The following is a 13940-nucleotide window of genomic DNA, read 5'->3' on the forward strand; positions in this document are numbered from 1 at the left end:
AACTTTTGATTTGATACTTATATCTACGAAAAAATATTTAAAAAAAATTAGAACTCGTTTCTAGTTCCTTCGTTTTTTTGAAGTTTCGCATCATTTTGTTTTTGATTTCATTTTATTGCTAAAATCTCAAAAACCTAGATAAGCAATTAGATAATGAAATTAGAAAAGTAGACTTGAGACACCAGGCAGACTTTTTTTTAGTTGAAGAAAAAAACATATTTGAAAACAAAATTTGAAAAAATATATTTAACCTTATTTGATATTGCATAAAACACAATCTGAATAATTGAACTTGAAGTGTCAATATAGATAAGTGTAAGTTATCGTCAAAATGTAAAATATTTTTAAACCCCTGTTTAAAATTTTTTAGACAGGTAGATACTTGTTTGTTGAAAACTGAAAAATAATCATGGTAACTGATTTTTCTATCTCGGATTAACTAAAAGCTAAGTACGTTCTACGCTATGAAAGAATTAAAACTGAAAAGAGAGAACTTTACCTACAAATTCTTAAAAAGAAATTAATTTCACAAAAATAGTAATTTGTCAACTTAAAAGTATACCTAATTTTGATCACTGATCACTTAATTATAATATCCTTATAAAAAATCTAATGAAATTATTTACTTATATAATCCTGCATTAAACACAAAATACTCGCGTTAAATTTTAACGCTATTTAAAAAATGCATTAAGTAGTTATGGATGAAATTACACGAGATACGACATCACTATCTCTCTTAATTTGTCACAATGTCTTAATAATGTTGAAAAAATCTTCACAGCAAATTCAAATATGAGGATCGTCTTTTTTCAGTTGCACCAAGTTTTCGCAAATGGACCAGTATTTTTTAGCAGTCAGTTCATCTTTTACTCCGGGAGAAAGTTCGGCTTCCTGAAAAAATAACGGCGAATAATTTATCATCGTTTTCGTCGGTAAATTTAGACATCACAGTTACGTTTTTGCAAATCGTGATGATAAAGGTGTGCATTGACTTTTCACCTCTTTCAAATGCAAAAACCAAACAACTTTGTTACAATGTATGGACTCTTGATAGTTAAAATAAATTCAAAAGGTTATCATAAATGGTCGTCTTTTTAAAAATGCGTTGCCATTTTTCGGGATCATTATCGAAAAATAACGAAAAATAATAATAAATGGAGAGTGGAAGAGTTTAATTGGTAGGTATCTTGAATAATAAATAGGAATTCGTGATTAAACTAATTAGACTTGATGAATAAAATTATCCAGATTTATGAAATATCATTTCAAAAGTTATAGTTGTATAGATATTAGTTTAAAAAATAATTGACTTTTGTTCATATATTTCTCCCTGCTGCAATTGATAGTAATTTTCTCAGAAAAATTATTGGAAAAATATCTCTGATACCTACTTTATCGTCTAGTAATTAGATAGGTACTTCTTGTAAGTTTGAAATATATACTGAGAGAAATTTAAATTACCTAATCGAATTAATTACTTATTAGTACATATGTGCATCACATCCGTTATTATTTGGTTACCTACCTATTTTTTTTTTTATTGAATAACAAAACAAGTGAGGGTGAGATTTTTGAAAAACAAAATCAAAATGTTTGGAATTTTTACCTAGAGGGAAGATGGGAGAGAATGGGAAATAATTTTGAAGGTACATACAATTTTAAATTACAAAATTCGTTCGACGATATCGACGAGATAATAAGATAGGTACATTTGCGTTACACCTACTAATGTAATGAAGTATCATAATTGATTTAAAAATCGATAAATATCACTTCTAAAATCCTCAGAAATTGACGACATTATGGTTGATTTAATTTATATTTCAACAGGTGTATCCTAGAATCATATTTTTACCTTTAGCGACCCTAAAATATTCCATCAAGTCTCACCTTCTGGTTTTTCAAACTATTTTTATTTTAATGATACCCGATTAATTAACGAATCATCCCGCCGAATTTAATTAATTGGCATAAAAATTATCTTCGAGTAAATACAGTTCTAAGTAAGAAAAAATACCTACGTGATTTTTTTTTTTTTTTTTTGAAAAATAACTCTACCTAATTACAAATAATTTTTTAGAAAAAAATAGATAATTTTGTATACCTAAAAATAAAAAAAGATCTCTCGTAGATAGATTTTATCAATTGAGCAAGTAGGTTGTCTAATAATATAACGTGAAAAAAAAATACATATCACACGGTTAATCCTTTTTAATGCACTTACGTGACACTCTGAATAATATTTTCCATTTGCACAAGCGAGTGCTTGCGATACTGCGCAGTAAATAGTTGTTTGTGCACCTTCTTTAGGCGTCTGAAATGATAAAAATTTTATTATTTTTTATAAAAATAAATTCGGTGCCATTAACCTACAAACACATGGTACTACATACGATAATAAACGTGTAATCATTATACGAACACGTATCGTTTGCAGAAAAATTGACTTTGAAAATTTTCAACGATGAGTGCAAAATTCACGTAAAGTAAATTAAATATCTAACGGTACAAAGTGAAAATTTTTTCAATAAATTTTCGAGTGGGTTATCCGAGCTATTCGTTTCACAATTTTTTTTTTCATTTACATTTCGATGGCTTGTCTCGACGAAGGTAATACACGAGTGGTATCAAATTCAACATAATTATCGACGAACAATTGGACAATATTATTCAGTTTTCGAGCTTATCGCTTATCGAAAGTTCCAATGATTGATGGCTGTACCGTACATCAAAATACAAGTATTACTCGTATTTGTTTTACCTTGAAACAAGTTTTTACGATAAGTTGTAAGGGTAAGTTCATTGGGAACGGTACATTTCTCCATATTCCAGAATCAATCAATCCAGGATGCAAACAATTAGCTGTAACTCCTGCAATTAAAAAAATACTCGAGGGTATTACGTAGGCCAAATCAAGAGCTTCTGCGTTAGTAAATTTGCATAAGTTGTAAATGTAAAAGGCGAAATTACCTGTTCCTTCTAATCGTTTAGCGAGTTCTAAGGTGAATAGAATGTTGGCGTATTTTGATACATAATACAGGTAAGCTGGTAACGCGTCGATGGGATTTGGATTATTTAAATTAATTTTTCCCAGTTTGTATAACGATGAGGAAACTACCACTATTCTACTTGGTTTGGATTTTTTCAATAAATCTGTAACAGGTTTTATAATATTAATTTTATAATATACATTGTATAATATATACTTTATAGTTTATTTAGATTGAGAATCGAAGAATAATTAAGTATTGATGGAAGAGGATCTGGAAATTGAGTCATAAGATTTATTCAGTCGTGAAAAATTCATAAAATATGATGAATTTTGCTCGATTATTTTTCAAAAAAGGAATCCTAATCGATAGAAAAATTATTGAATTGGAAAAAAGAAAATCGAAAGAGAAAGCAAACCACTATACCCAGCCCCAATTTCAGATGTTGAATTTTATTTTTGAATTTGAAGTCTCATATTTCAAGTATTGATGAAGATTTTCTTTTAAATAGGAAAATTTCAAAATACAACTTCCTGTCTCGGTTTAATTTTTTTTCTAATGAAAAGTGAATACCTATTTTTAAACCACAAATTCGTGAATAAACCTTAATTTTTTTGTTTTCTCGGTTCAAAAAATGACGACGTCGTCATCTGCCCACCATGAGAAAACCAAAATAACTTCAAATTTCAAGGAACTGTGAGTCATACAGTTTCCCCATAGGCCATAATAATAGGAAATTAATTGCTGATAAACTTTGAAGAACCGATTGTTTTCAAAGAAGAACTTATCTATGTTCCAACTTGATTCTTCATACATAATATGAACAGCTAGGTACGTACTTAATAAATTCAACGGTCTACACATTCGAAGAATAGTAAAACAGAGCCTATAATAATCCGCAATGATAAAATTTAGTATGAAATTACGTAAAAGTTATATTCGATATAGGTCTAATTTCTTAGAAACATGACGATAAATTCACTTGTATAAGTAATTAAGCTCAATTTCTGTGTTTTCAATGAACATTATCAAAATGAAATGACATATTAAGAACTTCTCTACGTATAGGTTGGTCCTTAATTATTCCGGAAATTTAGTTTTTGTTGCTCCCAATAATTAAATCGTTTCATTCCTTCCCTTCCCCCCCCAAAAAAATTGGATTGCAGAGGTCGTTAGGGAGAAACTGGGGCCTCTCAATTGAGGCCAAAATATGGAAAAATTCATATAAGTAGGTACCTACTTTACTTATCTAATTCTATATGGGTGAAATTCTTGCTTCGTTAATTTTTTTGATCATAAAACTTGAACAACAGTTTGAATAACGAAGAATGATTTTGACCCCATTGACCTCATTTTGGAGGGTTTATGGGCTGCAATTGTTTTTAATTCTGAAAATTTGCCCAATTCAAGAATTTTTAGACCGAAAAATCAAAGTTAGTATAATTAGGGTATATTGCAAAAAAAAAATTTGAGGTTTTTGACCAAATTCAGTGAAAACATTCAGTTTGAGTTGAAAATCGCTCCGAAAAAATCCTAGTTCTGGCGATGCCCCTGGAGGGAAAATATGGGTTCTCGAAGAGGAGGCATTTTCGAAAAAGTCATGTTTTTTTCGCTCCAGCCACTGCCCAACCTGTTTTGAGAAAAATAGTTCAGTCCCGAGAGATAATAAATTTTGTGATTCTGCGTCCAAGTAGGTCATTGTCATCGAAATCCAAGACCACTTTTAAGATTCTACTGAACGATTAGAAATTTACAAATCGATTATTTTTGAGTAAATTCGTATTTTGCAATTTTTTTCTTTTCAAACATTTCGCATTGATTATGCCAAAACATCGAAAAATATATTATTTCCAAAACTGGGAAAATATTTTGTAACGCAGTGATGTTATTTTTTTGACATTATTGCCAATTTCAAGAAACCAAAAAAATTGATTAGTGAATTTTTGGATATTTTTTTCAATCTTTCGAAATTAGAAATAATATGACCAAAAAATTGGCACAACTTCGTTTCAAAATATTTATCCAATTTCAGAAATGATATCTTTTGATGTTTTGCCATAATTGATGTGAAATTTTTGAGAAGTAAAAATTTACAAAATTTCAATTTGATTAAAAACTTTAAAACAAAATATGATTTGCAAATTTTAAATCACTTAATAGAACCCTGAGATCGGTATAGGATTTTTGATAGCAATGACGTAGGTCAACGCTTTGGGCTAGAGCGAAAAAACCACGATTTTTTCGAAAATCCCGTTTCTTTGAGAACCAATGTCTCCTCTCCAAAGGATACCTCCAGGACTATTTTTTTTTTCAAGTACTCAACATTTTAATTCAAAATGAAGGTCTCACTGAATTTTGTCAAAATCCTCCCGTACTTTTTTCGCGATTTGCCCTAATGTAAGTAATTCGATTGTATTTAGGATACGAAGGGCCTGAGAAGACTTTGTGGGAGGGGAGGGGAGGGGAGGGGAGGTTGAATAATGAATACCCTTAAAATGTTGAAAATAGGTATTACTGCACATTTTCTTATCGAATTGGCTTCTTCGATTCAGGTACCGACCAATGAATGAAAAACGAGCCCGAAGAATAATTTTGATAAATGATGAAAATTTGCCAAATTCTGGAATTTTTTTGACTGAAATATTGTATTTGGGATACGAAAGACGCCTGGAACACGTCAAAGGGGAGAAGGTTAAAAGTCCCTAAAATTAAGAAAAACAGTACCTATACCATTGATTATCATTCAAAAACATTCTTGAAATGAATGAATTTTCATAATTAAAAAAGAAAAAATTGTTTCACATGAAGCCCCTCGAAGGGAACCCACAGGATCAAAATTATTTTTCTCCTGAGTTCGTCGTTCCAGATTCATTTTCATTGTTCTGATTAAAGATGTGAATTGGTTGACAAAACTTCCAAAATTACAAAAATACTTATAAAGGAACCTCTTGAGGTGTCACTCTCGCTCCAAAACGACTGGAAATGGTAGAATTTGCGATCCGGGGATTAGTTCTTGAAGAAATACAGCGATTCGCACAAATTTCAAAAATTTCCTCACAAACGGTTATCTTTTGATTTTTTGGATTTTTTAATTTTGAAAAAAGCTGGTCAAAAAACCACTCTTGAGGTGTCACTACCAAAATCGGCTCAAATGTAGTATAAACTCGTTAAACAGGTCGAGTATAATACACAACTCGATTTTTAGCTGTCCAACTTCATATTCACGCCTTCTGGAGCAAATTCAAAATTCTGGAGAAATTGAAACATCGCGCTTGAGGCTCCACAATGGCCTGGAAATTGTGAAATTTGGATTTGGGGGGTTTGTTTTGGACAAATACAACGATTCGTGTGAATTTCGAAAATTTCCACACAAACGGGAAACTTTTAATTTCTTGGATTTTTTAATTTTGAAAAAAGCTGTTCAAAAATCCACTTTTGAGGTGTCACTCTCAAAATCGACTCAAATGTGGATAAACTCGTTAAACAGGTCGAGTGTAATATACAACTCGATTTTTAGCTGTCCAACTTCATATTCACGCCTTCTGGAGCAAAATTCAAAATTCTGGAGAAGTTGACAAATCGCGCTGGAGGCTCCAAAATGGCTGGAAATGGTGAAATTTGGATTTGGGTAATTAGTTAGTTTTGGGACTTATTTTGACCATTTTTACTGATCAAGTGCGTACTTTTAAAAAAAAAGCATAAATCGCCAAAAACAGTCAATTTTGAATTTTCAAAAATTCGCCAAAAATCGAAAAATGAACTTGGGTAGCTGAAAATTTGGTTTTGGGGGTTTTAGACTATGCTCTTTCCAAAAATCGCGGTCCCGTTCAAATCAGAGTGTGACACCTCATTAAGAGGTTCCCTTGTTAGGAGAATTTACCACCTCCTTCCTCTTTTTCTGCCAGCCCCAGGTCTTTTGTATTTCGAATACAATTAATAGGTACTTAGGGACGTATTTACTTTGATTTTTCAATCAAAAAAAAAAAATTATCAAATCGGACAACTTTTCGTCGTTTGGAAAAAGTTTAGGATACAAAGAGGTAAAAATTATTTTTCATGACTCGTTTTTCATTCATTTTTTCAATAGAATCAAAGAAGTAAATGCGACGACGAAACGTGAAAAAATCACACTAACCTAAATAGCTGGAATAACCCATCCTCCTCCTCCTCCTCCGCCGCCTCCTCCCGTCACCCTAACTGATAATTTTTTCCTCCAGTAAAATACTCGAATAGTTTTCTAAAAATTTAGACTGTCGATATCAAATTACCAAAAAAATGACTACCTATTCTTCGAAATAATAGATTATACCAACACTTCTTGACCTTGACCATCAATGTCTCAAATTTCCCGCGTAAAATACGTAGATACCTACGTTCTTTTGTTTTTTGTAATTTACATACAAGTAGCTTCATTTGAACCAAATTGAATCATACATACAAAGTCTAAATAATGTAATACCTACAAAGAAAGCTTGTATACGTATTTTTGTATCGCCTCGAGTAATTAACATTTCACCACTTTTATGTCTCTACATTAAATTCTGTATTATTAACATTATCTATAGATTAGGCAGGTACATACCATTTGCAAAAAGAGTAATAAAGTGCTCCTTGCTTAAATGGGAAGGAATTCTAAACGGTATATTATTCGAATCACAACGGCTTGGTTTTTGGGTTAAAGCTGTTACTTAGCTGTTTATGTAATTACATTTTATGATGGATTTGAGGTTGTTGTGGTATTTTTGTCATTACGAGACGTATGCGATGCGTATATACCGATGAATGTTTTATTACTCAAACATGTAAATAGGTTTGTATGCATAAAATGTAGATAATAGTGTACAGTTCTTTCATGTAGGATGTTTTGTGTTAATATAAATTACTTTCTAAAATAGATACACGAGACGGAAGAGACCTCCTGGAGAATTCTTAATTTTTTTGAAATCGAAAGTCTTTTCAGAGAGGTAGGTATACCTACCTTATACAAACATAAATTACGAGTACCTAGCGTATATTAATAAAGTGTTTTTAATTACGAAATTTTATAATAATTAATTAGGTACTGTCATCGGGCTGTTTTCAGTAATGAAATACATACGAAGTAGGTAGATACTTAACTACCTAATTTGCCCTGAAAATTTTATAATACATATGACGTAGGTAGAGGGTACATTAAAAAATTCAAAATTTTTACTTCCATCAAACTGAATTATTTTTGAACATTTTTAGTTCGTTTTTGAAATTTAAATATCTTGAAATATAAGAACATCGCAATTTTCTTTCTTCGACCATTTTCATATAGGTATGGATTATATAATTTTAAGAAAATAAATACTCGTATATGAATAAATATTCACCTATTAAGAGATGCGTCAATAAAAATGGACCATATTGATTAGTTGCCATGGTCACTTCGAGTCCATCTTCAGTTACTTGACGTTTAAAGGTATTGGCCATTCCGGCATTGTGAATCAAAATATCCAGTCTTGATTCAGTTTTATTAATTTCACTCGCAAATTCTCGTACTGATTTCAAACTGCTCAAGTCCAATTTACGAACCACGATGTTTGGATTCTTCGTTTGTGCGATTATTTCTTCTGTGGAATTGAAAAAAAAAGTGGTACCAATTGTATAGATGTAAAAGTAATATACTTATCCAAGAATGTAGAAAAAAAATAAAAATCAACTTTTAGGTAGGTATAGGTACTTAACAAATTCGATTAGGTAAATAAAATACTTAGTCTAGTTTTTCCTCTGTGTGCTGAAATACTTTCTCTTATTTTTATGTATACTTACTCGTAGTCGTGCGAATGAAATAAATTTAATTCTATTTTCAAAATTCTCATCTTGTTTTATTAGTATAGGTACGTGGGTATATGTCAACAAATGTGTAAATTTAGAGTACACATCTCTTTGTATTTCGCGGGTTACTTAATCGTTATATTTTATAGTCTTGTGTTTACTAATAAGCCTATAAGTGCTATAAATGTTGAGTCAGCAAGTTCTAAGTGTATTACCTTTTACTTTCTCCGCAGTTTCGGTGTTTCTGCATGCCATAATTACTCTAGCTTCGCGTTCTGCCATATCTCGAGCGGTCTCCTTGCCAATACCTGAGCAACATGATTTATAGGTATTAATAGGTAGGTAATGGGGTTCAAATTTGTAATAATTTTTATACATATAAATGACAATTTTGTCGAATAAAGATGGATTAAGTATAATAAGACATGTACCTATCAAATCAATCGCAAACAACGTTAGAAAAATATCTATATAATCATAAACTTTTGCAAATCATCTTTCCAGCCTCGTCTAGAAGTTTTATTTTCAATTTGGAATCTCAAATTTTGTGCAAAAAAAAAAAAAAAAAAAAATTTCTCAAGTTGCCATATTATTGAAATGGATCTACCAAGTGTATCGAAGGTATCGAATTTGACTGATAGTAAAGCAACTAGAACTACGAGTATAAATTTGTTTGTCGACCCTCTAAACTGAAGGGGATCATATTTTAAAGATTTATACTGATATTTAAGACGATCCTCCTGAAAGAGCATTTTTTTTTCAAAAAAAAAAACCTTGATCAATTCGGATTCAATTTGATATTATGCGTATTCTTTCAAGTTTTACTCGTATTTTTATTATTATTATTATTTTTTTTTTTTTTAATTTATAAAATACCTATCTCTTTTTAAAAATAGCAAATAAAAATACAAAACAATGTTAAAATTTGGTAAAATATTTTACAAGTTGGTCTAAATCATGGCAGATCTCATTACACAAAAAAAATATCAAAATCAACATAGACCTAAAAACATTGCAAATGAGACATAAAAGTCATAAAGTAGCATTAAAATTGTGTAAAAAGAACCACAAAGTTGATAAATATACGTTTAGAAACAACTTGGAAATCTCACATTCTCAGTATAAGACATATGATTAGGTACTTCAAAAAATTGCAAAAACTTACAACATTTTGAAAGTGATTTGCTGAAAATTAATAAAATTATGTCATCAGAATTTAAGATTACCCACATTCAAATATAGCTCAACAATGCAAAAAAAAGTAGCAAAATTAGCATAAAAATGTGTTTAAAAAACAAAAAAAAATCGATAGGTAAAACATTATAGGAATGAAATTGTACAAAACACCGAATTCCAAGAAAAATTGGCTATAAAAAATGCGAGAACAGTTAAATATTTTTAAATTGGTAGGAAAATAATTTTGAAAATTTTATATTATACTTTTCCGATTTATTGACAAATTTTATTCACCTATTCTGATAGGATCGTTCCAGAGATCACACACAGAGTCGAGAATCAAAAAAAAATTAATTAATTGTATCAAAAAAAAATTATTCAAAATTCAATTTTGAATTTAATGGTACATCTTATTTGTGAACAACAAAATATCTTTTTTAAATCTCAAAATATTGGATTAAGTAAGTACTTTTTAAAATATAACATACCTATGGCGACATTTTTTAACTTTTGAAAAGTTTCTGTTTTAAAATTCTGAGGTTACTTTGTATTTTACACCACTCTGAGTTTTTTGAGAAATCAGATTTTTTGTACGGATTTTTAAAAAAATCTTCATCGTTTTTGGCAGTAAAAATCATTTTTTTGAAAAATTTTCAGTTTTCAGCATCAAAAACAATTTTTTATTGTATTTTTATAACATAAGTAGGTATGTATTTTAAGACTTGAAAACTTGGAATTTTTTTTGAAAAAAATTTAAAATTTTCCAATTTTTTCAGACTTTTAAAAACTTGGAAAAAAATGACCAATTTCCAGTCTTTCAAGTAAGTACAGAAATATCTGATTTATTAACTTTTTTGAAAACTTCGAAAAAATGGAAAATTGTTTGCATTACTTTTGCAAACCCCCCCCCCCACCACCCGAGTAATATTTTTTCTCACTTTTAAGAAATTTGAAAAAATTGAGATGAATTCTTGACATTACGTTGGACGTTTGAAAACTGAAAAAATTGACCTCTTTAGCATTTTGGGTAGCATTGAAGTAGTCTTTTAAATACCTACATATCAAGTTCGACTTTTGAAAATTTGAAAAAAATTATGCATTAAGCTTTTGAATTTTTAAAAAAATGGCATTATCATGTTACAACTTTCACTAATTTGAAAAAAAAGGTCAATGAAGTGATATTTCAAACTTTTAAAAATGACTTTTTGACATTTTGACGTTTTTTCAGACTTGAGAATTTTTCGTTTGCCCAAAAAAAGGGGGCAGGTTTTTATGGAAGATTAGATAAGTGAGTATGTAAATATTGATTCCTTTAAAAATCGATTTTTCTGAGTAAACAAGAAGTTCTATGAAAAAAAATTATAGAATTGATAGAGGGGAGATATGCCGGACCTGTAAGGGTTATATAGGATTAAGTATATGTGTTGGTAACACTGATCACGCGTCGCGACACAGGGCTACAAGCCCACGGAGCGGCGCTGCGGCCGATTGTTATATTGTTGAGGTACGTAGTGATCGGACGTGTCGACGCGGTATAATCTCGGTGGTGTATTATAGCCATAATTGGCAAGAAAGCGTATTATATTAGTTTTAATTGTGTTTAATTATAAGTAATTAGTGTTAAGTGTTAAGTATCGTGTTGATACATATAAACCTTCTTAAAAGGTATTTAACTGTGTTTATTCTTTTACGTTTAATACAAAGTGTCTTACACGTGACTACATTTTACTTATTGTGTGATATAATTGATATAGCCTTTGGCCGGGGTAAGTAATATTCTCAGAGTATTCAGCTTATGCAAGTATCACCAAGTGGTACATAATATCATTATATTTACATTGGCGCCTAACGTCAAGTACTTTTTCATTTTTTGCTTATTGTCTACAGACAAATAGAGAGCCGCTAGAGCTCGTACACGCTTGCTATTTTTCTTTTTGGTGGTAAATCCGCAAATAAAAGATTAAAAAGTGGCTTTATTAATAATCTAGACATAAGTAGGAGCTTTTATTTGCATTTTCGTGTAGGTTAATTTGAGAAAATTAGCCAAGAAGAGGCGAAGCAAAAGCACTCGAATCAACGTGGTACGTGCTGCCACCGCCGCCCCGTCCAACCGCCGAATTCGGAGAACGGAGCCGTTGTCGCTGCCGCAACCTCGGACGATTTTACTGTCGCAGCTGCCGCTGCACGTAACATATTTTTCAACACGAGGTGTGTTCGCGCGCTTTTAAACAGCGTGATCTACCACGTTGCGTATATATACGCATTTAATTGTACATATTATTATTTGTGACTTGTATTACTTGTAATAAAATTTATAACTACACAGTAGTGAATTTATTTTGGCGCGTATGTCAAACTTGAGACGTAGTGAGAGAAGTATAAGCCGTGTAGATTACAACGAGGTAATTCTACAAGGGGGAACTCATAGGCGCAATAGAACACAAAGTGTTCCGAAACCGATTTCTGAAAAGCAAAATCAGAAAACTTTGGAAAAATCCGATATCGTATCAAACGAAAACATGAACGACAAATACACCTTCACTCCTCGTAGCACGAATATTCCCGCCCACCCTCCCGGTGAGGACGATGATATAAAACACCTACGTAATTTATTACAAGAGTCATGGAAATATGACAATACACAAATGCAAACAATTTTTGATAATCAACGCGAATTAGCATCGCATATCGAAACAACAAAATCGGTAGCAACTGAATCGAGAAACATCGCTCAAACCGCAGCTGAAAGTGCGTCGACATCGGCGTCACACGCACTCGAAGCACGTAATCAAGCGCAAGACGCAGCTACAAACGTACAATACGTACGCCAAAAATTAGATGAACTAAATGATTGGGCAGTTAATTACTCAAACAAATACACGACATTAGATGAAAGCGCTAAAAAGAAATTCATAGAAAACGACAACAGAATGCAAAGCATCGAACAAAATGTAGCTGAACAAGTACAATTAGTGAACAATTGCACTATCAACCAAATGGCACTTACAAATACAGTATTAAAAATTCACGATTCGCTACAAGCAAATCCACACCAACGTGCGATCACAGGCGCAGACACGCGACCAACGAAGATCGACTACACAGCTATGCGTAACGCTGGCGTGTTCTTTAACGAACAGCGACGTTATTTCCCATACGAGTACATTAATGCGTTTGAAGAATACATTATTGGATTTAATGTGACTGAATTTATGAAGGCCGCAGCCTTCCGTGCGAACATAGACACGAAAGACCAATGGGCTTTCAAAAGCATTAACTTACAAGTTCATGTATATAACGATTTACGCACGAATTTTCTAAATTTCTACTGGAATGCAAAAGCACAGCAAGATGCTGAAAACTTTTGCGATGACGCAAAATACTGCCGTTCGTTACCAGAAATCATTGGATTTATGATACGATGGTTGGAAAATTTCAAAAACTCCACTATTAGAGATGAAAAATTCATCGTTGACATGATGAGAGATAAGACACCAAAAATGTACGCATTATATGTCCAAAAACCGGACCTAACGATCGACGAATTTATTGAAATCTTAAGACAAATCTCGAAAAAAGAACATAATCCCAAACACAAGGAACTAAAATATACACCCGAAAAATTTACGACACAAAATACTAACATACATGATTTACGCACAGCACAAAATAATCTATTGATGCAGCAACAGCAAATGCTACAACAGTTCCAATCTAGATTCACACCGGAGCAATATGCTCAATTCTACAATCAACAAATGAATCAAAGATTCAACAGACCTCAAAATCAAAATAATTGGAATCAAAATGGCCAAAGATTTCAAAGACAACAAAATAATAACCAATCAAATGGCGGCCAACGCCAACAAAACAACAGATTCCAACAAGGTTCACAAAGACCACCCCTACCAATACAAGGTAGGCAACAACAACCTAATACAGATACGACAGTAGCTATCTACAAACCTC

General features: G+C 31.5%; 1 protein-coding gene across 2 annotated transcripts in view; it reads right to left on the minus strand.

Annotated features, from left to right (window-relative positions):
* Positions 1 to 218: 218 nt before the first annotated feature.
* Positions 219 to 13940, minus strand: part of LOC135838681 (retinol dehydrogenase 14) — a 39172-nt gene continuing 25450 nt past the window's right edge. For both annotated transcript variants that reach the window (XM_065354415.1, XM_065354414.1), the window contains exons 3-8: positions 9011 to 9103; positions 8351 to 8590; positions 2974 to 3156; positions 2765 to 2874; positions 2228 to 2317; positions 219 to 894 (exon numbers count right to left, since the gene is read on the minus strand). In XM_065354415.1, the coding sequence (XP_065210487.1) occupies positions 790 to 894; positions 2228 to 2317; positions 2765 to 2874; positions 2974 to 3156; positions 8351 to 8590; positions 9011 to 9103 (821 nt within the window). In that variant the 3' untranslated portion in view covers positions 219 to 789. The remainder of the gene's footprint in view (positions 895 to 2227; positions 2318 to 2764; positions 2875 to 2973; positions 3157 to 8350; positions 8591 to 9010; positions 9104 to 13940) is intronic.

The sequence above is a fragment of the Planococcus citri genome, chromosome 3, assembly GCF_950023065.1.
Source record: "Planococcus citri chromosome 3, ihPlaCitr1.1, whole genome shotgun sequence".
NCBI lineage: Eukaryota > Metazoa > Arthropoda > Insecta > Hemiptera > Pseudococcidae > Planococcus > Planococcus citri.